This window comes from Rutilus rutilus (genome assembly GCF_951802725.1).
Source record: "Rutilus rutilus genome assembly, chromosome: 9".
Lineage (NCBI taxonomy): Eukaryota > Metazoa > Chordata > Actinopteri > Cypriniformes > Leuciscidae > Rutilus > Rutilus rutilus.
This window is the reverse complement of record NC_140223.1, coordinates 2,913,995-2,937,191: the sequence shown is the minus strand read 5'-3', so window position 1 is coordinate 2,937,191 and position 23,197 is coordinate 2,913,995. Positions and strand designations below refer to the sequence as shown.

At 38.2% G+C, this 23,197-nt stretch overlaps 1 protein-coding gene across 4 annotated transcripts in view; it reads right to left on the bottom strand.

The window, feature by feature from the left end:
* Nucleotides 1-23,197, bottom strand: part of LOC311297736 (NACHT, LRR and PYD domains-containing protein 3-like) — a 49,296-nt gene that overhangs the window by 5,294 nt on the left and 20,805 nt on the right. For 3 of the 4 annotated variants that reach the window (XM_084420169.1, XM_084420171.1, XM_084420170.1), the window contains 3 exons: nt 21,220-21,393; nt 19,018-19,191; nt 3,842-4,015 (listed from right to left, as the gene is read on the bottom strand). In XM_084420169.1, coding sequence (XP_084276295.1) covers nt 3,842-4,015; nt 19,018-19,191; nt 21,220-21,393 — 522 coding nt within the window. Of the gene's footprint in view, nt 1-3,841; nt 4,016-12,351; nt 13,142-13,405; nt 13,580-19,017; nt 19,192-21,219; nt 21,394-23,197 lie in introns of those variants that run through there. The other variant, XM_084420172.1, reaches the window with a different exon arrangement.

Sequence of the window (23,197 nt, the reverse complement as noted above, 5' to 3'; positions counted from 1 at the left end):
AACCATTAAAATCCCCTGGGATATGAAAACCTTCCAAATTATTTCTTAGTTTAATAAGCAAGGGCTCAATAACTAAGCTATATAGTTGTCCGGAAATTGGACACCCCTGCCTAATTCTCCTCCTCACAGGTATTGGACAACTCAGTCCCCCTCCAACCTTAGGCATTACTGAAGCCCTCTATACAGTAATTTGATCCAAGAAATTAAAGTCTTCCCAAACCCAAATGCCTTCAAAACATTTAAAAGGTTTTCATGACCCACACGATCAAACGCTTTTTCTTGGTCAATTGATAAGAAACCAATATTAAACTCATCATTCATAGAAAGGTCCATAACATCTCTTATTAGAAATAAATTATCCATTATTGTACGTCCTGGAACACAGTACGTTTGCTCATTCCTCACAATAATGCTCAAAAACTTCTTTAATCTATTTGCTAAACATTTAGACAATATTTTGTAGTCTTGGCACATTAAAGAGACAGGGCGCCAGTTTTTCAACAACCCTAAATCACCAGTCTTTGGTAGAGGTGATAGTACTGCTCTTTGACAACTGCTGGGTAAAGTACCTTTTTGAAAACATTCACAGATTACATTGTAAAAGTCCTCTCCTAAAATATCCCAAAATGATTTATAAAATTCAGCAGGCAGACCATCTACTCCCGGGAACGCCCTGTGGACAATTGCTTTACGGCCTCTGAAAGTTCCTCATATGAAATTAATTTATCCAGGGTTTTTCTGTCCTCAGGTTTCAAAATAGGCAGTCCTTTTAATAACTGATCCATACTCTCAGGATCACAGTCTTTTGACCCAAAAAGTTCGGCATAAAAGTCCACTGCGATTTTCCTCATTTCGATAGGGTTTGAAGTTAATGTGCCATTGTCCTTCCGAAGGTAAAGCATATTTTTTTGCTTTACTACTTTACGTTCCAAGTTAAAAAAGAACTTTGTTGGAGCGTCCATTTCCTTAATGGAAGATATCCTTGCTCTGATTAAGGCCGTGTGTCCACCAAAGCGTTTTTACTCGCAGCTGGCGTGTTTTTTCAATTGTTTTCAATGGGAGCGCCACGTTTTTAAAACGCCATGAGCGTAACCAATGCGATGTCTGAACGCGTTGTTGTCTTTGGAGCTCTACCGATTTGATTTATAATTCTTGATTTTTCTCTTTAAACTCACTTACAACGAACATTTTCTACTTTTCCTCACTGAGAAGCACTACTGCTCAAACCTCATAGTTACAACGTGGACTGTTGAGCAGACGCGTCTCAAGCCTATTAGTGATCCAACGCTGGATACTCTTATAGGTTAGGCTACCTTTTTCTAATTCAATAGTGGATAGGATCTTTAGATCCAAATGCTTGGAAAAGATAATCGCTACTCCTGCGCTTAAATTTGTTCCATGACTCAGAATACATTCACCTTCCCACCATCTATACAATTCAATCTCATTTTGATTATCTGAATGTGTTTCCTGTAAAAACATAACATTGATGTCTTTCAGATGAACATATTCTGAAATCACTGCTCTTTTATTCCTATCTCTCCCTCCATTAATGTTTAAAGATCCTATTCTCAAAATATCCATAAAGAGATATAAAGAGAGGAAAAAAAGAGGCAGAAAAAAACAGAAAGCCCTGCAAAGACACCCTTGATGTGGATCTCATTTCGCAAAATCAATTTGATTTAATTTCAATTTGATTCTGGGGTTTTCCCCTTTCTAAGTTTAGTGAGAAACTTTTTCAAGCGAAACCTCTTTCGCGTGTTCAGTTTTTCTTCTCCTATCCTCTTTTGCCAATATGAAACTGAAAATTCCAATTTCTTTACGTCTGGAAAGAAATTCTTCACATCAGCAACCTTTCCAAAAGTCTCATCCAAAAACGAATTTATCTCATCCAACGAGTAAATCTGATCACAACCTATCTGAGAAATATCTGACAGATCCGAAGTATCAGACAGAACACCATCCTCCTCATCATCAGCATCATTTATTTCTTCTTCACCTAATTTTTTTCTTTTTTCTTTAGGCTCACATGAACTTACCTCTCTGACACTTCTTTGATCCTCATTTCGTCCAGACTTTGTCCCTACACAATCTCTGCTTATCTGACCTTTAATCCTCGAATCGACATTTGTTTCAGACATCTGTACTTCAACATCACCGTCATCCATTTGTTCATTCTCATCAGACGACTCCTCGTCCTTCCTCACACTCTCAGTTGAGACCTCCTCGTCATTTATTACTTTCTCAGTAGGAACTTCCTCATCCTTCCTTACATTCTCAGCATTAACCACAACAACCTGATCTTCATGTGGATCTATTTGCACGGCAGTTTCACTTCCACTCGGGCCTGCCACGGTTTTATTAGGACATGATAACCTTACGTGCCCGAAACCACCACATTCAAAACATCGCATCTCACCTGCGCTCCCATATAACATGTACGATTTGCCTTCATTCATGCAGCGAAACGACACATTAAGAGTCTGCGAGTTCAAAAACATAAATACGTGCCGCCTAAACGACAGCACATGTTTCAAAGCTGCATTTTTGCAGCCAAGTGGAACCATTTTGATTCCACTAGCAAGTTTACCAAAACGCGAGAGCTCGCGCTCAATATCAGCATTAGGAATGAACGGCGGAACATTGGAAATGGTTACTTTACTTGTTGGTGTTGCTAACGGTTGAACATGAATAAAAGCACCACTTACCGAAATCCCGCTTTCGATCAAACGAGTCACTAGTTGTTCATCCTTGAGAAAAACCACCACCGCTTTGTTCATTCGGGACGCAGAAACAATGTTGTCGTGACCGACGCGTTCAGCAACATCCAACAACACGTCTTCCACAGACTCGCCGGCGTTCGTGACACACCTGATACCGTGACGGAGTGACAGAGACGACGCCTGAACACTCCCGTGCGACGCCATCTCCGTCCCCGACACGATCAATACCCGACTATTACACGTAGAAAAAAAAGATCCGAGAAGGTAACAGACTAAAACCAAACTAGTTTTGCGAAATTACATATATAGAAATCCTCCCAATAGGCTCCCAAAACAATAGTTAAGAAACCGTGTTCAAATTTCCCTCTCACCGTGATCACCCTCCACTTCCCACACACTTCCACTTCCCAGCATGCACTGAGAGAGAGAGAGAGAGAGAGAGAGAGTGTGTGTGTTTGTGTGTGCTTCTGTGTTAGTCTTGTGTGTGCTTAATGTATTTGCAAACATTTTAAGGAACTTTTAATACTAATGTAATTAAGATACACGTTGTTTCTATGTATTGGCACTGATAACATGTATTAGGCTACATCTCATTAAACGACAAATTAAACCCCATGTAACCTACTATTTAAATCGACTGCTGGACATCGTAATGTTATTGGCGTCCATCTTCATTGAATTTTGAAATCAGATAGAGCCGGCCAGAGCGCTGCATAATAGCCTAAGTAGCCACGCTGTTCCCTTGGAGGGCGGGGGCAATAACAAAAGAAACAAAAGCCGGCTTATTCAGTATGGAAGTACGCACCGACAATGACACGCCCCTACTGCGTGCTAGAATCTCCGAAAAACATGCCGATTTCAACCTCAAAATGTACGCTTTTAAATATACCAATACTGCTATCTCAAACATGGAGAGGCTTCTTCGTGATCTCAACTAACACATTCTGCAAAAAAACGAAAATCACCAATTTTGAAAAAAAAACGCTTCTTTCTCATTTTGCTCGAAAGTTGTGCTGCCGACTTGTGTCACTGGTTTCCGTGACGGGTCACATATATTGAATACACTATCTACATATTAATCCTTATTCACTCCGAGTTTATGGTGGAGATGATCTTACCTCAGTTCCTCCAGTTTACAGTGAGGATTCGCCAGTCCAGCAGAAAACAGCTTCACTCCTGAGTCTCCTAGTTTATTCAGAGACAGATTCAGTTCTCTCAGGTGTGAGGGGTTTGATCTCAGAGCTGAAGCCAGAGCAGCACAACCTTCATCTGTGACACCACACTTCCACAACCTGTAGAGAACAATGACACACATTAAGCCTATATCCAAAGATAATAACATAATGCTGTCAATATGAAATATACAAATACTCATTTGTTCATGTTGTTAAAATACATCAGTTAGCATTAGGGGATAGAATATACAATTTGTACAGTATATAAAATCATTATTTCTATGGAAAGTCCCCATAAAACATGAAAACCCAACGTGTGTGTGTGTGAGTGTGCTTGATGTATTTGTAAACATTTTAAGGAACACGTGTGTGTGTTAGGGCTGGGAGAAAAAAATCAATTCACCTAACTATAGTGTTTTTTTGTTTGTTTACGATTTTAAATTAGATTATTTTATTCCAGAATCGATATTCATTCAAATTAAATTGCTTTATTTTTGTCCTTGCTTATAGACGAGGTTGACAGAAGTTAACCACTTTTTTTCCAACAGAGGATGAAATGTGTGGTTATCTATGAGTGTTGTAATATCCATTTCAAGTGGACGTGTGGAAGCGACATGAGACTGAATGCACTGAAAGCCCTCGCGCTACTCATATGCTGAGAGAGAGATAAGACAGTAGAGCTGCACGATTCATCTCTAAAATACTGTGATCTCCAAACACACACACACTCTTCATATTCCTCTGTCTATTAAACCTTTGACAAAATCATATCGCAACATTCAAATCTGTGTTGGCGCTGCCGCTGACCCAGAGAGAGTCGTCATGAAACAGCTTCACAAAAGGTCTTTTCAACCTCATAATAGTTTCATTATTTCTGTGATACAATATTTCAAATTATCATAGAATTACTGGGATAAAAGTTTAAAGTTCAAATATAAACACTGATGTCTACAGTAGCGATCAAAATAGAGTAAATCAGCTTTTGATAGAATCTTGGAACTTAAAATAACGCATTTATCGATTACATTGTTTTGCCACTAGGTGGCGACAAGCGACTGTTAAAAAATGTATTTGTTATTGAATTATTTAGTCAAGAGAATGTAGTCCTGAAGTATGATGCTTCTGAAATAAAACTCAGAAAGATCTGATGAATTGTTTTTGTAAATATGACTCATCTTATACATCATGAACAGTCTGTATAACTGTTTGATTTAACTTTTCCTCATGGTCTAGGTGTATCGTCCCAGCCCTAGTGTGTGTGTGTGTGTGTGTGTGTGTGTGTGTGTGTGTGTGTGTGTGTGAGAGAGAGAGAGAGAGAGAGAGAGAGAGTGTGTGTGTGTTTCTGTGTGTGTGTTTGAGCTTAAAGTATTTGCAAACATTTTAAGGAACTTTTAATACTAATGTAATTAATGTCCAATAAAGCCTGTATTAAAGCACTTGATGACATTTTCTGATTTTCCGTGACCTAATCTAAAGTGAGAACTATTTATGGTTAATACGTTGTTAACAAAGCATTATATAACTTTACATAAGAGATAATTAAACAATAACACTTTGTTAATTACAGTGACAATGAATGAAGAACTCACTATTTGTATATAGTCTTTTAAAGACACAAAATGAAGTCTGTCATCAAAAGATCCTTCAAACTGAGACGGCCTTCAGAGGCGCTTGATGACGTGGCAGTCGAGATATGCAGCCTTACTAGGACACAGTAGGGTGACCATACGTCCTGTTTAACCCGGACATATCTGGCCAGGATTTCGAGATCGCCCAAAATGCTCGGGATTCGTCTTTTGCTTTCTACAGTCACCATTCATTATGTTTACATTATTACGTTATTTGACACTGACACGTACGTGCCAGCTTTGCAGGTCATGCATTCTGATTCACACGGATCCCGATCGAGACGAAAACACAGGAATTTTCTTAGCAATGCTTACACGCACATCAACCGATCACTTGTTTAGCGTTCATGTAAACACTACATTCAGATTAACCAATCGGAATTAATTCAGTACTACTGAATCAAAAGGTGTACATGTAAACAAAATGAATGGCGACGAGAAAGCAAAAGCCGAATCGCGGATATTTTGGGCGATCTCGAAATCCCGGCCGGACATGACCTGGAATATGGTCACCCTACGACACAGCCACAGTTTGAGAAACACCCGCAAATTACGTACAATATTCCAGAAATCAATCTGTGCCCCGTGATTTAAACACCTCTGATCTCTGAGTTTCTCTTGATTGCACTCAGTGTTACTTACCGATCATTTCTGTCTCCAATAAATGTGCTCAGGTCAAACATCTGCAGTGTCTCCTCTGAGGACAACAACACAAACACTAAAGCTGACCACAGAGACGAGGAGAGTTTCACATCACGTAATCCTCTATACGTATGAGGTTTAGCTTCGTTCACTAGCGAAAGATCACCCAGTTCATTCAGGAGTGTTGGGTTTCCCTGCTGTGATATTCCCTCATACAAACACTCAAACTTCTGTCTCAGATTTGATCTCAATGTGTTGAGGACTTCAGCAGGCTTAGAGTCACGGCTGTAAGATTAAAATACCACATTATTACACAAGTTAGAGAAGCAAAATAACCATAAATTAAAAAAAAAAAAAAATATATATATAGTATATATATTTGCTGTATTATGGGACACAGAACATCAATAGATTTCTGAAATATTTCAATCATGTGTTTGAGTGATGTGTGATGAGAAGTGCAACACCTAAAATTAAACAACAAAAACAAAAGTCCTGCATTTTACCTGAAACCAGGACACATGCTTTCATTAAAGTCTTGTGGTTGAATCACAGGCTTGAACACCGTTTTGTTTTTAACTGGTCTGGATGGAAGATTTGACCTGAAATCAGAATGAAGAGGGTAAAGAATCAGACACACTGATATTGATGTAATTGTGTCATTAACTGAGTAACAGACCAACAGCTTTTACAGTGTGTGAATGTATTAACAATACAATACATAGAGCTTTACACAAGAGCACAATGGTAATCATTAATAGACTGAAACTTACAGGATTTGAACTTAGAATTGTTTGGTTCAACTCGAGATCATTAAACTGCTGTATATTAATAATTATTTAATAAAAATCAAATACTATAAGCATAACTTTTATAAAAATGATATTGTAACGTCAGACGGGTGGTGAAAGAAAGATGATGATCCACGATATACGAAAATACTCTATAGTTTATTTACAAAGGCAAAACTCGAAACAGTGAGTGTGTGCTCAAACATACACTAACACTCAACAATAACCGACAACTGAATACTGAACAGAAAGAACTTAAATACACAAGATGATTAGACAGAAGACGACATGACAACAGGTGATGGTGATACTGATGAGTGAACACAGGTGATGACGGTAATGATAATGACAATTATGAGGAAGATGATTAGCTAAACAGGTGAATGAACTAAACTAATGAAGATGATGATCTAATGAAAACAGAACAGAAGAAAACAAACTAAAAGTCCATGAAAACGTGACAGATATACCTTGGATCAGGCCGTTTGTCTCCACTCTTAAACTCTATTGGCGGCTCCATAGACTGGTTACTCCTCATAGACACACAGCTGGACTCTGGTTTTGACCTCTTCTGCTGGACTGAACTGGTTTTAAAACTAAGTAAAATAAAAAGCAGACAGACTTATAAATGTTGTGCACTTTTACTTTAATGTCTGTAACTGGTTACAGTGGTGTTTTGCACTGTGTTTCAAATTTTGATTATAATAATTTAAGAAATTAACTTGCTCGTTTGCAAATGTTAACCCTCTGGGGTCTAAGGTGTTTTTGGGGTCCTTGAGATGTTCTGACATGCCCTGACATTTGTGCTTTTTTCAGTTGCTTATAAACATTAATGGCAAAAAAAAATTACACACTATTTAGCACAAACAGGGCTACCATAATATGTGAGCAACAAGAATGTACATGTCTGCATTTTTGAGAGAATAATGTTTATGCGTGGTTATTGAAAAAACTAAAAACTAAAGTTTCTGAAATAAGGCCATAAAACACATACTAAATATGTGCCAATAAGACTTTTGTCTAATAGATGTCATTGCCTGGTGTTTTTTCTTCAAAATGATGTGAAAATCACCCTGCCTAATCATTCACATAACACAATACATTGATTTGAATTTTGCAAAGCACTTTCTGTTTGGAAAGGCAATATGCGGAGTGGGCGTCACAGATCATGCATATTTAGGGGTTCACACCTTAGGAGACAATGGGGCCTGCATACTTAATTAGCCATTCATTCAGGTGAGTCACTGAGCCACAAGAATGCAAGAGCAACAGTTGGAAGCATCTCAATTCTTTTTTATTTTTCCACATATTGTGCTTGCAATTTGGCCTATAATATCCAAGGAAAACATGTCTAGTAATTGTGCAGTTAATTCCCATACTGTATATTCAGTTTTGGAATATTTATCCTCTCCCCAAATTTGTCACTAATAAAACACAATAAAAATTATTTAAAGAAAAGGCTTATATTTACCTTTTAATAGTTTGTTTACATCTACCTTGTAAATATATTTTTTTATTAAAAAGGTTACAATTACAACAACAATTCAAGTGTAATCTTTCTTTGTAAAAACTAAAGTATACATTTTATCATACATATTTCAAAGTTAAGGATTTGATTGATTATTTGATTACTTTATTTTTGACAAAACATACTATATTTAACATACATTCACAAACAGAAACGCCTGACTGTAACGTTGTTTTTATGAAATATTAGGGCATATAAATGTTAATTTTCAGTTTAATACGTTGCTTATACAAATAGCCTACATTTTATTTCAACATATTTCTGTCGATTTTTACTCAACTCAGTATAGCAATACAGTTTGCTAAAACATCATCATTCATTCTCACAGAGACGCAATTTAAATTTAAACTGTCTTTTTGCGAGCTGTGATAAACAGCGCGCATCTCTGCGGCTGCCGTTCATTCATTCACAGAAACGCGATTAACTTGAGAAGGAAAAAAACTTACTACAGTATTCGGATCCTCTCTCCTGCAATACCCGCACTCTGAGGTAGATTTTCCGTTATTATTATTCCTCACAGCGCTGCCAGATGGTAAACACGTAGGCTACAATGATATGATTAAACTTGTGTTTTCTCTAGCTGATATGGGGGCGTTTACAGGTTTGCCTCAGTAATTTGCGTTTGAATAGCACGCGCTCTCCGTGGGTGGAGTCACATTACATTTGAATGAGGTCTAATTAGCTCGACTGGAATCGCTCTCTTTTAATACAGATTTCACAAGATGAGAATATTTGTTTTTATATAAAATACCTCATTTTAAAGAAGAGAATTCAAGCTTCATGCCTGTGTGGCTGTATGCCTGTTTGACTCAGTATTCACTGAGTTATTGTTCATTTTCGGACGCGTTTCAGAATGGTCTTCACTGGCAGAGAGAAGGCAGAACATGCATCACGTTTATTTTTCTTTATTTGGCAAAAAGCACAACAGTTTGTTTTTATTGTGAGTATATACAAAAATAATACACATTTAACAGAATCGATTGATGTATGAAACTTGCTTGTAATATCAAAGTCAACAGAGCAAAATTAATTTCTTTTGAACTGAACTGAAAAAAATCCAGCAAAACGCGTGGGCGCATTTGCCGACCTCAGAGGGTTAAGCATGATTAAAAAAATGAAAACAAACAAATTGAAATCAACTATATAATTTTAGAATAGCTTCAACTCAGGTGAACATCAACCTGTACTCTAGTAACGGTGCTCTTGCTGTGAAACATCACTGTTCTGATAAGACACTGTGAAGCTTTCAACAAATCTAAACCAGTTAGAAAAATCCACTCAATTTTACACCTACTCCATTATATAAAGGTGGAAAAAATCTCAGCTTACATTTACTTGATGTCATTGCTAGTATTAGTCTGACTGAGATAAATTATATGTCTAATTCAAAAGTGTCATACTACTGTATAAGCACATCTTTACCTGAGATTAGGCTGTGTGTCTCCACTCTTAAAATGTACTGGCGGCTCCATAGAGCGGTTACTCTTCACAGACACACAGCTGGACTCTGGGTTTGAGCTCTTCTTCTGGACTGAACTGAAACAGAGAACAGATTCAGAAGTGTCTGGCAAATCTGCCGTCGTCTATACCATTCAATTTTATTGGTTTCCCTGTTCTGCATACAGGCTGATTAATGGCTGCCATAGGTTTAATACCTTGCCAGGCTCCCTTTAGATCCCCACTATTATATTGATTTTCAATTTTATTCTTGTACTGGATTTTTGCTTTTCTTATTTAATTTTTGACTTCTCATGAGACAGCTTTTTTTCTCTACCAGGTCCCATAGGCAGACATTGTTTCCGTAAGTTCATTAATGTCACTACAAGTGTCATAAAAACAATTCCAATCACGCAGACAAGCACTAAAAGAGTCGAACAATGATGGAGAGACTCAAAAAGAAGTGACAACATGTAGAAGCAACAGGACGTTTCTGAATGATTAGTTGATGAATTTATGTTGCTGATGTGGAGTTAACTATCTTCAAGTCTTTGATTAGCATTTTCTGTCATGATAATCTATAAATCGCTCGTGCGGGAACTGTTGTAAGATGCCTACAGAGTGACATGCTATTGCATTTGTGGATTTAGAGATCGTCCAAAATGTCCGGGATTCGGCTTTTGCGTTCTACAGTCGCCATTCATCATGTTTACTGTGGCGAGCAGGACGAGGCTGACGGCCGCGGGAGAACAGCGCGAGGCCGGTGGTGTCATTACTAAGACGCGCCGGTCTCGCATCTCTCACGGAGGAGCGGGAATTTTTCTTAGCAATGGTAAAACGCACATCAACCGATCACTTGTTTAGCGTTCATGTAAACACTACATTCAAATTCACCAATCGGAATGAATTCAGTTAGATTGAAAGGTGTGCAAGTAAACACTGAATGGCGACCGCAGAAAGCAAAAGCTGAATCCCGGACATTTTGAACGATCTCGCCCACCGGACAAGTCCGGGAAAAGGAGGATGGTTACTTACTCAGCTTTCTCCTACTATTCAGCTTTCTCCACAGAACAAGAGCCTGCTAGCTTAGCTTCCAAAGAAAGACAGCTAACACTGTGTACATTCTGACTGAGTGAGATCCCACCCTGTATGGGCGGGCTGAAAACATGCGGAACAACGCCTTCTACTGGCTGTAGTCTTTAGCCTCTGACCAGAAAATCCTCCGATGACGCAAAAATCGTCATTCATTCAGGATTTTTTCCAGACAAAAAATACATAAATCTCTTGTCTCAGGGGGATGAGAGGGTGGAAAGCATGGTAATTCGAAAATACTACAAGTTTTCTACTAATACAAAGCTTAATGCTAAATCCTGAAGTAACCCTTTAAAGCAGCTTTACAGTGATAATAGGAAATTACAGTAACAGAGATTGTTTGGCTTTACAGCAGCTCTAGAATAAAGTTATTGTCCAGCTAAAGTTAGTTTTGATTGATTCACTTCCGTTGCAAAGATCATTAGTTATTAACTTAGGGGCCGCGAACACGACACCGTTCTAACAGAAAACCCTTGACCCGCTCCGACCGCTCATTCGCACAACAACAGTGCCTGGTGGCTCGAGAACGCAAACCTTGAAACAGCTTCCAGGGTGAACCTGTGAAAACGCTGATGGCATGCACATGCGTATTACGTGTTTAGTCTATATGTATGCACTTTTGAAAATATATGTGCACAGGAGTGCAGTCTTTCTTTACAAATTTACCTCAACAAATTACTTGTCTGGCCATAAAAATGTACAATACCAAATTATTTATCGCTTCCGCGTAGCCATGTGAACCGGAGATTGCAATAGACGTGAAGGACTATTATGCGTTAAGAGCTCGCTCAAGTACTGTGGAGCTAAACCATTTAATGCTTTGTAAGTAATCAGCAATATTTTAAAATGTATCAAATGTTTAATAGGGAGCCAATGCAGTGTTGACAGAACCGGGCTAATATGGTCATACTTTCTGGTTCTGGTAAGAACTCGAGCTGCTGCGCAGGGGCGGAGCTAGACTCTCAGTACAGTGGGGGCGGAGCTAGACTCTCAGTACAGTGGGGGCGGAGGTAGACTCTCAGTACAGTGGGGGCGGAGCTTCATCATGGGGCCCTCTGCCACCAATTCATTTTAAAATTAAAACCGTTAAAAAAACGTAAAATATCTGATGAATGCATATGTAATAATGTGTCACTTGTTGAGCCAAGTAAGCTTATATGTTAAATAAAACCAAATTTTTTGACAAGTTTGTATTGACGAACAAAGAAAACATTTTGCCAGTCAAGAAAAAAAGCGATGGTGCTGAACAGGCCAAGTGCGCTCAATCAGTGCCACAATATATAATTGACATGGCACAATTATATATTGAACACAAAGTTTGTTTACAACTCCATATGTAGGCTACAGGTGCTACATGAAAACTTAACTGGGATGAAAACTTTGAGAAAAACAACTGATTTATAACATTCTGACTGAGTGACTTATTCATAACTAAAATATATATTTTTAAAGACAATATTTTTTTCTCACCATTTTGTTGTCTGCTTAACGATCCTCCAGAACAAATAAATCTAACAAAACTATATACATATCATGGTCCCTTATTAAATCTTCATCCTCCTCTCCTTCATGGTGGCAAATCTGCCAAACACTTTGTTCTTGTCAATATGTATGTCCCGCTTCACACACAGCAAGGTGAGATTTCACAGTCTGGCCTCATCCATGCACGAACGCAAGTATGTCTTAATGAGCCGCAGACGGCTGAAACTTCGTTCGGCACTGGCGCTGCTGATGGGAAAGGTTTTATAAATCCTGTGGAGAATGGTCAGGTGTGGGTAGGCTCTATCCATGTCGTTGGCAATGAGGAATGGCAGGACGGCGTCGGTGGTGACATCCATCTTTAACTCAGGATACAATGCACGAAAAGAGCGAAACTCCTCCACTGCATCTTCTGGCTTGTGCATGTCTTCTGAGTAGAACCGGGCCAGCTCAAGCATTTTCTCCTCAGCATCAGGGTGCTCAGACCACTTTTTTTGAAGTCTGAAAATCGACTTTCAAACTGCCCCACAAAAACATCGAGAATGTAAAAATAAATATCCGCTTTGATTCTGTTAACTGTGAGTCTTTGTATTGGATCCTTATTCACCATCAGATGATCATCAGAAGATCAGACTGTCATCTATACCTAAAATAAAACACACAAACAGTCACATATATGAGATATTACGTCTGTCACAACGTTTCATAAGAAAACTAACTAGATAATCTATATTAATTCATTCTCAAACATAGCTTTTTTAAAGCTTTTTAATATAGCTTTTGTCTGATGCTCAAAGTCACTTTACAAAATCAAAAGCACATGAAAGGTCACTTTCACACAACGGACAGCTGATACAGAACCAGCAGAAATGATCATTACACTACAAAAATCGTTAAAAACTATTCTTACCCTAGTGTCTCCAGTTTATAATGTGGATCATCCTTTAGATCCTTCAGCAGCTTCACTCCTGAGTCTCCTAGTTTATTCCCAGACAGATCCAGTAGTCTCAGGTGTGAGGGGTTTGATCTCAGAGCTGAAGCCAGAGCAGCACAACCTTCATCTGTGACACCACAATCCCACAACCTGCAGAGAACAATGACACACATTAAGCCTATATCCAAAGACAAACATGACACTTAAAAATAAATAACATAATGCTGTCAATATGAAATATATACAAATACTCATTAGTTCACAATGTTAAATTACATCAGTTAGGATTAGGGGATAGAATATACATTATAAAAAACATTTTTCAATATTTCTATGGAAAGTCCCCATAAAACATGGAAACCCAACGTGTGTGTGTGTGTGTGTGTGTGTGTGTGTGTGTGTGTGTGTGTGTGTGTGTGTGTGAGTGTGCTTAATGTATTTGTAAACATTTTAAGGAACATTTGTGTGTGTGTTAGGGCTGGGAGAAAAACATCAATTCACCTAACTATCGCAATTTTTTTTGTTTATGATTTAAAAATAGATTTTCCTTATTCCAGAATCGATATTGATTCAAATTAAATTGCATTATTTTTTGTCCTTGCTTATAGACGAGGTTGACAGAAGTTAGCCACTTTTGTTCCAACAGATGATGAAATGTGTCGTTATCTATGAGTGTTGTAGGGATGTCCCGATCCGATCCACGTCATTTGTATCGTGCCGATACTGGCCCAGAATGCTAGATTGGAGATCAGAGGGGAGAAAAAAATATGATCCGATACCTATCCAACACAAACCATGGGGAAATTTAGCTTAAACCATCACCTAAAAGCTTGAATATTAGTGTGGCGAGCAGGACGAGGCCGAGGGCCGAGAGAGAGCGGCATGAGGCCGGTGGCGTGATTACTGATGAGCGATTCCTGCGCGACGCACCGGTCTCGTATCTCTCACGGAAGAGCGGAAGCATAAAGGAGGAGTGACGACAGTGAAGAGCGAGAGAGGAGAGCCCTGGAGTTATGTTGTTGTTTTATTTTTTGTCATTGAAGTCTTTAAATGTTCCCCGGTTAAGTCTAAATGTAAAGTCTTTAAAAGTACCTATATATATAATTTTATATTTTTTTAGTGTTTGAATAAAGGGTGGCAGTCTTTCATAATCAACTGTTGTTGTGGACAATATATTGTGGAAGCATTTGTTCTCCATTTGAGTGAGATGTTTTTATGTGGCTAATTGAGCAAAGTGCTTCCATATATTTTATTATTATTATTAGTATTAGTTCAAGAATAAAATAAAGATATCGGATTGATATCGGTATCGGCATATAGCCAAAGCTGCGGCATCAGTATCGGAAGTGAAAAAGTGGTATCGGGACATCCCTACTTTCAAGTGGACGTGTGGAAGCGATGTGAGACTGAATGCACTGAAAGCCCTCGCGCTGCTCGTATGCTGAGAGAGAGATAAGACAGTAGAGCTGCACGATTCATCTCTAAAATACTGTGATCTCCATTCAAACACACACACACACTCTTATTCATATTCCTCTGTCTATTAAACCTTCGACAAAATCATATCGCAACATTCAAATCTGTGTTGGCGCTGCCGCTGACCCAGAGAGAGTCGTCATGAAACAGCTTCACAAAAGGTCTTTTAAACCTCATAATAGTATCATTATTTCTGTGAGACAATATTGTTTTTACAATTTAAAGGGCACCTATTATGCAAAATTCACTTTTACATGGTGTTTGAACATAAATGTGTGTTGGCAGTGTGTGAGCAAAACCACCCTAGAATGATTAAAATCCACCCAGTGGTTTTTTTACAATCTCCATAAATCATAAGCACTGTCTCAGAACAAGCTGTCCTAAGATTCTATGCAATGTGACGTAGAATTGCACAGGCCCCTCCCACGACTGTTGATTGACACTGCAGTTTGAGTATAGACCCGCCCTGAGTGAGCTGGACACAGGCCGACGTTGGTTCGACGCTTGAGCAGCTGTAGACAAGAATGTCTCCTAAGCGATTGAGGTGTGTTGTTGTTGGATGTAAGAATGAACATATCAGTCTTCATTTACTCTCGTTGTTACTCGAGGATGGATCTGTACTGTTCGTGATCCAGCTTACAGTCTCCGGAGCGACAGGCCTAACGTTACTGACCACGGCAGAAATGAAAGTGAGAGCGCGGTCTTTATGACAGCTCATCGAGTCATTTTACGGATATAAGGTTTACCAGTTTATTTAGCACCCACTGAAAAGGTGTGTATAGTTGTAACGAGTGTTTTGTGTACTTCGCTGTGTATGTTGTTGATAATGAAAGGGAGAGAGAGAGAGTTTATGGAGAAGACTTTAATGCTCACTTCTTATACTGTGTTTATTCAGCTCTTACTGTGATTCTCTGGTGTAAAACTAACGCTTCATCTTTTGTGTGATGTACAATAAACTTCACTGAACTCATCATTATTTTGGTTCAAGTTCAAGTTCAAGTTTAAGTTTATTGTCATATGCATATTCGTACAGAGTACCACAGCAATGAAATACAATGTGCCTTAGCACTCTCTCAGCACCAGTCAATAAATAATAAAAAATAAAAAATAAATAAAAAATTATAAAATTACAACATACGCTCAAACCTCAACCCTCCTTCCTCCTGCACTATCGTTCAATAGCCTTACAGCCTGTGGATAAAAACTGTCCCTAAAACGTGACGTACGTGTTGGGATGCTCTGCCAACGTCTCCCTGATGGGAGCTGGGAAAAGAGACTATATGCCGGATGACTAACATCCTGTATAATACTCAGTGCCTTTCCAGTGCTGCGTTTCAAATAAATGTCCTGGAGTGATTCCAGTGGAACCCCAATAATGTTTGATGCAGTTTTGACCACCTTTGTCAGAAGATTCAATTCACTTGAAGAAGCCCTTCCAAACCACACTGTAATATTACCTGTCAGTATACTCTCAATTGTACAACGGTAATTTTTTTTAAAAATGCTTCATCATTCGGACAGGGTCTGCCACAGCAGGCTTGTATTAATAGTGGATAAAAGCAGATGAAAAATAAGTTATATATAAGCATATATTCTCTGGCTCTGTGGGCATTATTGTCCGACTCCGAATGAAATGAACACCGCAACTGAGAGTTTCTGTTCTGATATTATCAGATGAGATTGTCCTGGCTCTGAGCGCGAGCTCGTGAGGCTCCGCCCCCTGGGCCGACAGCAGCAGCTCATTAGCATTTAAAGGGATACACACTAAAACAGTGTGTTTTTCTGAGCCCCAAAAAATGACAATTTAAACATGCTGTAAAAAATTATCTGTTGGGTATTTTGAGCTAAAACTTCACATACACACTCTGGAGACATCAGAGACTTATTTTACATCTTGTGAAAAGAGTCTTAATAGGTGCCCTTTAAATATTTCAAGAGAATGTAGTACTGTAAGATGCTTCTGAAATAAAACTCAGAAAGATGTAATGCATTTTTGTAAATATGACTCCTCTTATACATCATGTACAGTCTGTATAAGTGTATGATTTAACTTTTCCCCATAGTCTAGGTGTATCGTACCAGCCCTAGTGTGTGTGTGAGAGAGAGAGAGAGAGAGAGAGTGAGAGTGTGTGTGTGTGTGTGTGTGTGTGTGTGTGTGTGTGTGTGTGTGTGTGTGTGTGTGTGAGTGAGTGTGTGTGTGTGTGTGTGTGTGTGTGTGTGTGTGTGTGTGCTTCTGTGTGTATGTGTGTCTGTGTGTGTGTGTGTGTGTGTGTGTGTGTGTGTGAGTGTGTGTGTGTCTGTGCTTCTGTGTGTATGTGTGTCTGTGTGAGTGTGTGTGTGTGTGTGTGTGTGTCTGTGAGTGAGTGAGTGAGTGAGTGAGTGGGTGTGTGTGTTTGTTCTTAATGTATTTGTAAACATTTTAAGGAACTCTTAATATTAATGTAATTAATGTCCAATAAAGCCTGTATTAAAGCACTTAATGACATTTTCTGATTTTCCATGACCTAATCTAAAGTGAGAACTATTTATGGTTAAAGCATTATCTAACTTTTTACAAAAGAGCTAATTAAACAATAACACTTTGTTAATTACAGTGACACTTAACGAAGAACTCACTATTTGTATATAGTCTATTAATATATTAACTTCAGCTTATATACCAGGGCTCCAGACTAACTTTTCCACTGGTTGCAGCATATGATTTGGTTGCACCTTTTTTTTTTTTTTTTGCTACATGCCATAGGATTAATCACTGCATGCTGATGAATAGTGGTCTTAATCTGCATACCCTAGTTTTGCACTGATGTAAAAAGACTGACAGTGACACAAGACCTCATGTTAGCAAAATGTTTTAATCTTTTAACTCTCAAAAAAACTATTAAAAAAACATGTATGTTCTTTAAAGGTGGTATCAGTGATTTCAGGCCCAATTTTTTTTTGATCACATTCATCTAATCTTTCCTAACGATCCGCTAGCTGCCCGCCCCATAAACATGCCGTCAAAAAAACACATCTCTGTAGGCAGCCTAGGCTCCGAGATCTGCAAACAAAAACAATTGGTTTCACCAACCACTCAAAACCAAAGGGGGAGGGTGTTGTGAGGTTTTGTGCTCGTGCATGGCTGCACGCGAAGTCGGAGCTGAAGAAGAAGCTGGCTCAAAACCTCACAACACACTATTTGTTTTAGTTTTGAGTAGTTGGTGAAACCAATTGTTTTTGTGTGCAGATCTCAGAGGCTGCCTACAGAGACGCGCTTTTTTGATGGCATGTTTATGGGGCGGGTAGCTAGCGGATCGCACAAATGCGACCACATACAATTTTAGCTTGCACATTCTCAAAAAATGGTTGCAGTCTGGAACCCTGTGTACTATTATACACTATTCATTAACTATAAACTAATAGTTTGGAAATGATTTATAAGGTCTTTGTTACTGTATACTTGTGATAAAATGTTACCATTATTTCAAACTGGTCACCATTAAGTGTAATTGTTCCTTTTGTATGTGATGAAGTGATTCTTCTTTTTCAAAAATAACACAAAATAAACAGAATAAATATTAAGTTGACTGATAGCATTATTTATTTATTTTTCAAGATTTCCATATGGTGATATATTGTTATTGTGTGTTATTGTGGCCATGATAATCATGTAGTGATAAATCTGATATGGTGACAGTCCTGGTTCAGGTGAAACACACACCACTTCCCTCTTTTCAGCTGCACACACACATTTTGAGGAAAAATTTTTTTTGAGACCTTTTACAAGGGTCTGTTTGCACAAGCATTACAAGGCAACTTCATTTACACCAAACATTTGTGCTTTAAAAACCCTCTTCACTGTATCATGCATCTGTTGTCTGGTTTGTAGTTCGTCCAGTTTATTTAACTGTTAGTTTTACTTTCTTTTGGGAGATAATAATATATGAAGATGTAAATGTTCCTCTACAGGGAGACTCCTCACCGCTGCCTTCTACCGCCAGCAGGATCTGACGGTTCAAGCAGGAATCTGTTGCTGAACCACCGGATGGGGCTTACGCCAAAGATATATTGAATACACTATCTACATATTAATCCTTATTCACTCCGAGTCTTTATGGTGGAGATGATCTTACCACAGTATCTCCAGTTTACAGTGAGGATTCGCCAGTCCAGCAGAAAACAGCTTCACTCCTGAGTCTCCTAGTTTATTATATGACAGATCCAGATCTCTCAGGTGTGAGGGGTTTGATCTCAGAGCTGAAGCCAGAGCAGCACAACCTTCATCTGTGACACCACACTTTATCAACCTGTAGAGAACAATGACACACATTAAGCCTATATCCAAAGATAATAACATAATGCTGTCAATATGAAATATACAAATACTCATTAGTTCATGTTGTTAAAATACATCAGTTAGGATTAGGGGATTGGATATACAATTTGTACAGTATATAAAATCATTATTTCTATGGATTATTATCTATTATATTATCGATTATATTCTATAGATTATTATCTATGAGTGTCGTAATATCCCTTTTCAAGTGGACGTGTGGAAGCGACGTGAGACTGAATGCACTGAAAGCCCTCGCGCTGCTCATATGCTGAGAGAGAGATAAGACAGTAGAGCTGCACGATTAATCTCTAAAATACTGTGATCTCCATTCAAACACACACACACTATTCTTCATATTCCTCTGTCTATTAAACTTTTGACAAAATCATATCGCAACATTCAAATCTGTGTTGGCGCTGCCGCTGACCCAGAGAGAGTTGTCATGAAACAGCTTCACAAAAGGTCTTTTTAACCTCATAATAGTTTCATTATTTCTGTGATACAATAGTTCAAATTATCATAGAAGTACTGGGATAAAAGTTTAAAGTTAAAATATAAACACTGATGTCTACAGTAGCGATCAAAATAGAGTAAATCAGCTTTTGATAGAATCTTGGAACTTAAAATAACGCATTTATCGATTACATTGTTTCGCCACTAGGTGTCGACAAGTGCCTGTTAAAAAAATTTATTTGTTAATGAATTATTTATTGAATAGAATGTACTACTGTAGTATGATGCTGTATGATGCTTCTGAAATAAAACTCAGAAAGATCTGATGAATTGTTTTTGTAAATATGACTCCTCTTATACATCATGTACAGTCTGTATAAGTGTATGATTTATCTTTTCCCCATAGTCTAGGTGTATCGTCCCAGCCCTTTTGTGTGTGTGTGTGTGTGTGTGAGAGAGAGAGAGAGAGAGAGAGAGAGAGAGAGAGTGTGTGTGTGTGTGTGTGCTTCCGTGTGAGCTTTGTGTGTGCTTAATGTATTTGCAAACATTTTAAGGAACTTTTAATACTAATGTAATTAATGTTGAATAAAGCCTGTATTAAAGCACTTAATGACATCTTCTGATTTTCCGTGACTTAATCTAAAGTGAGAACTATTTATGGTTAATACGTTGTTAACAAAGCATTATCTAACTCTTTACATAAGAGCTAATTAAACAATAACACTTTGTTAATTACAGTGACAATGAATGAAGAACTCACTATTTGTATATAGTCTCTTAATATGTTAACTTCAGCTTATATATTATTATACACTATTCATTAAATATAAACTAATAGTTTGCAAATGATTTATAAGGTCTTTGTTACTGTATACTTGTGATAAAGTGTTACCATTATTTCACACTGGTCACCATTAAGTGTAATTGTTCCTTTTGTATGTGATGAATAGATTCTTCTTTTTCAAAAATAACACAAAATAAACAGAGTAAATATTAAGTTGACTGATAGCATTATTATTATTATTTTCAAGATTTCCACAGATATGGTGATACATTGTTATTGTGTGTTATTTTGGCCATGATAATCATGTAGTGATAAATCTGATATGGTGACAGCCCTGGTTCAGGTAAAACACACACTATTCCCTCTTTTCAGCTGCACACACACATTTTGAGGAAATGCTCACACTTTTACAAGGGTCTGTTTGCACAAGCATTACAAGACAACTTCATTTACACCAAACATTTATGATTTAAAAACCCTCTTCACTGTATCCTGCATCTGTTGTCTGGTTTGTAGTTCATCCGGTTTAATAACTGTTAGTTTTACTTTCTTTTGGGAGATAATAATATATGAAGATACAAATGTTCCTCTTCAGGGAGACTCCTCACCGCTGCCTTCTACCGCCGGCAGGATCTGACGGTTCAAGCAGGAATCTGTCGCTGAACCACCGGATGGGGCTTAAGCCAAAGATATATTGAATACACTATCTACATATTAATCCTTATTCACTCCGAGTCTTTATGGTAGAGATGATCTTACCTCAGTTCCTCCAGTTTACAGTGAGGATTCGCCAGTCCGGCAGAGATCAGCTTCACTCCTGAGTCTCCTAGTTTATTCCCAGACAGCTCCAGTTTCCTCAGGTGTGAGGGGTTTGATCTCAGAGCTGAAGCCAGAGCAGCACAACCTTCATCTGTGACACCACACTTACTCAACCTGTAGAGAACAATGACACACTCTTCACTCTCTAATATCAAAACAGAACTTTTTTCTTAATTGTGTTTATAATTTGTGCAATATCTCTGTTTTTAAACAATTAATTAAATATGTCAGTGAGTTTTATAAGAGACTGTTATTCTAAGAGATTATGTCTCTATGTGAGAGAGAAAGTGTCAGAGAACGGAGAGAGGACCGAAACGCAAGAGGTGCGTGTTAACAGAGTTTATTCAATCACAAAAGAACTTAGGCTGTCTGCCGCTCAATAAGAAAAAAAGGGCTTGATCGTGGATGCAGAACTTGCGAATATATCAGGAAGAAACAGTCTGGAGCCCAGGGCCTGAATTTCATTTTGGAAAATGGGGGGGAATCCCCCCTTAGGTGATTCTTATGGGGGGGAATTTTTTATTTGAGGGGGGAGTTTAGACTTTTTTTTATTACATTTATCTCGCCTAAATGTATGCTCACTCATTGCATTTTTACAATGGGGTAATTTTGTTCTTAAGAATTTACACAACTCAAGGAAGCTTGATTTCAATCTTTGAATTAAATTGAAAAAAGTAGCACAAATAAATACAATAGAATAAAGATACCAATAAAGAGAAATAAAGAGAAAAGATTTTGCTTAGGTCTAACACTAGTATTCAGAAATACTACAGAGACTGAATAAAGTAATCAAATGTAAAATAACACTGGGTAGTATTTTAGTCCTGACTAAATTAAATACATAGGCTATTAATCCTGATTCCTTTAAATTAAAGCTATGTTTTGTTGTTTTGACAACCAAATTAGTGACAGACACACATGGCTGCTGTCACTGTAAGAGCTAGTGCACGGATCCTGTTTTCGTTATACGGTCACGTGCAATTTATGCTTATTTAAGACGTAACCCTCTGTGTTTAGAGGATACTCACCAAGACCGAAATTGACATAATTTTCACATGTTTTTGACTGTTAAAGCGATCTAATACACGAAAAATAACTTTTGTTACCCGCGAGCTGTTTGTGAGGCGGCTTTACTCTATGTATGAGTGCAGAGAAAAAAAAAAACATCTCTTAGACAGCGTGCAAGAATCAAATGGTTTAAAATCGCGTGAATGTTTAAACTGGTAAGACTTAAAAAGACGTGCAAATGGTAAACTTTAGTTACTCATGATGCAATGCTGGCCCGATTATGCAAGTGACAATTCCGTCTATCCCGACTCCCGAAACGTGCGAGTGTATTATCGCCGCCTGCAGCGCTTAACGATTGCCTTGTGCAACACATTTTGAGAGACGAGAGATAGAAGACGCAGCACCGCTGAATCACTGTGAAATTGCATCTCGCAGACAGTTTTAAAATGACTGATTTGATTTTATAATCTGGGTGGATTAATTTACTAATACAACCTACATGCTAAAGTGAATCAATGTTTGCAGGAATTTCCCGCATTATAAATGGGAGACCTGCGGGAATGATTCAAATTATGCGCAATACCCGCGCCGAAATTCGAGCCCTGGAACCTCAGGAATAATCCTCAGTAGTGATATTACTTATGACACTGTGTCAGTCAGTCATGGACAGAGATCTCTTACTGGCAGCAGACAGATGATGACGAGCGAACAGCCCCAGTCGATCCCACAGCCCCACAGATAGAGACCGGACGGACACCAGGGTAATAGAACAGTGATTGATCAGAAGAGAAACAACTCCACAAGCATGGCTAGCAATAGCAATAATCTGGCAAAGAAGCCCAAAACAACTAGACACTAAATAGCAAGAGAGATCAGAACAAAGGAGGAGCAGGTGCGATCTCAATCCACG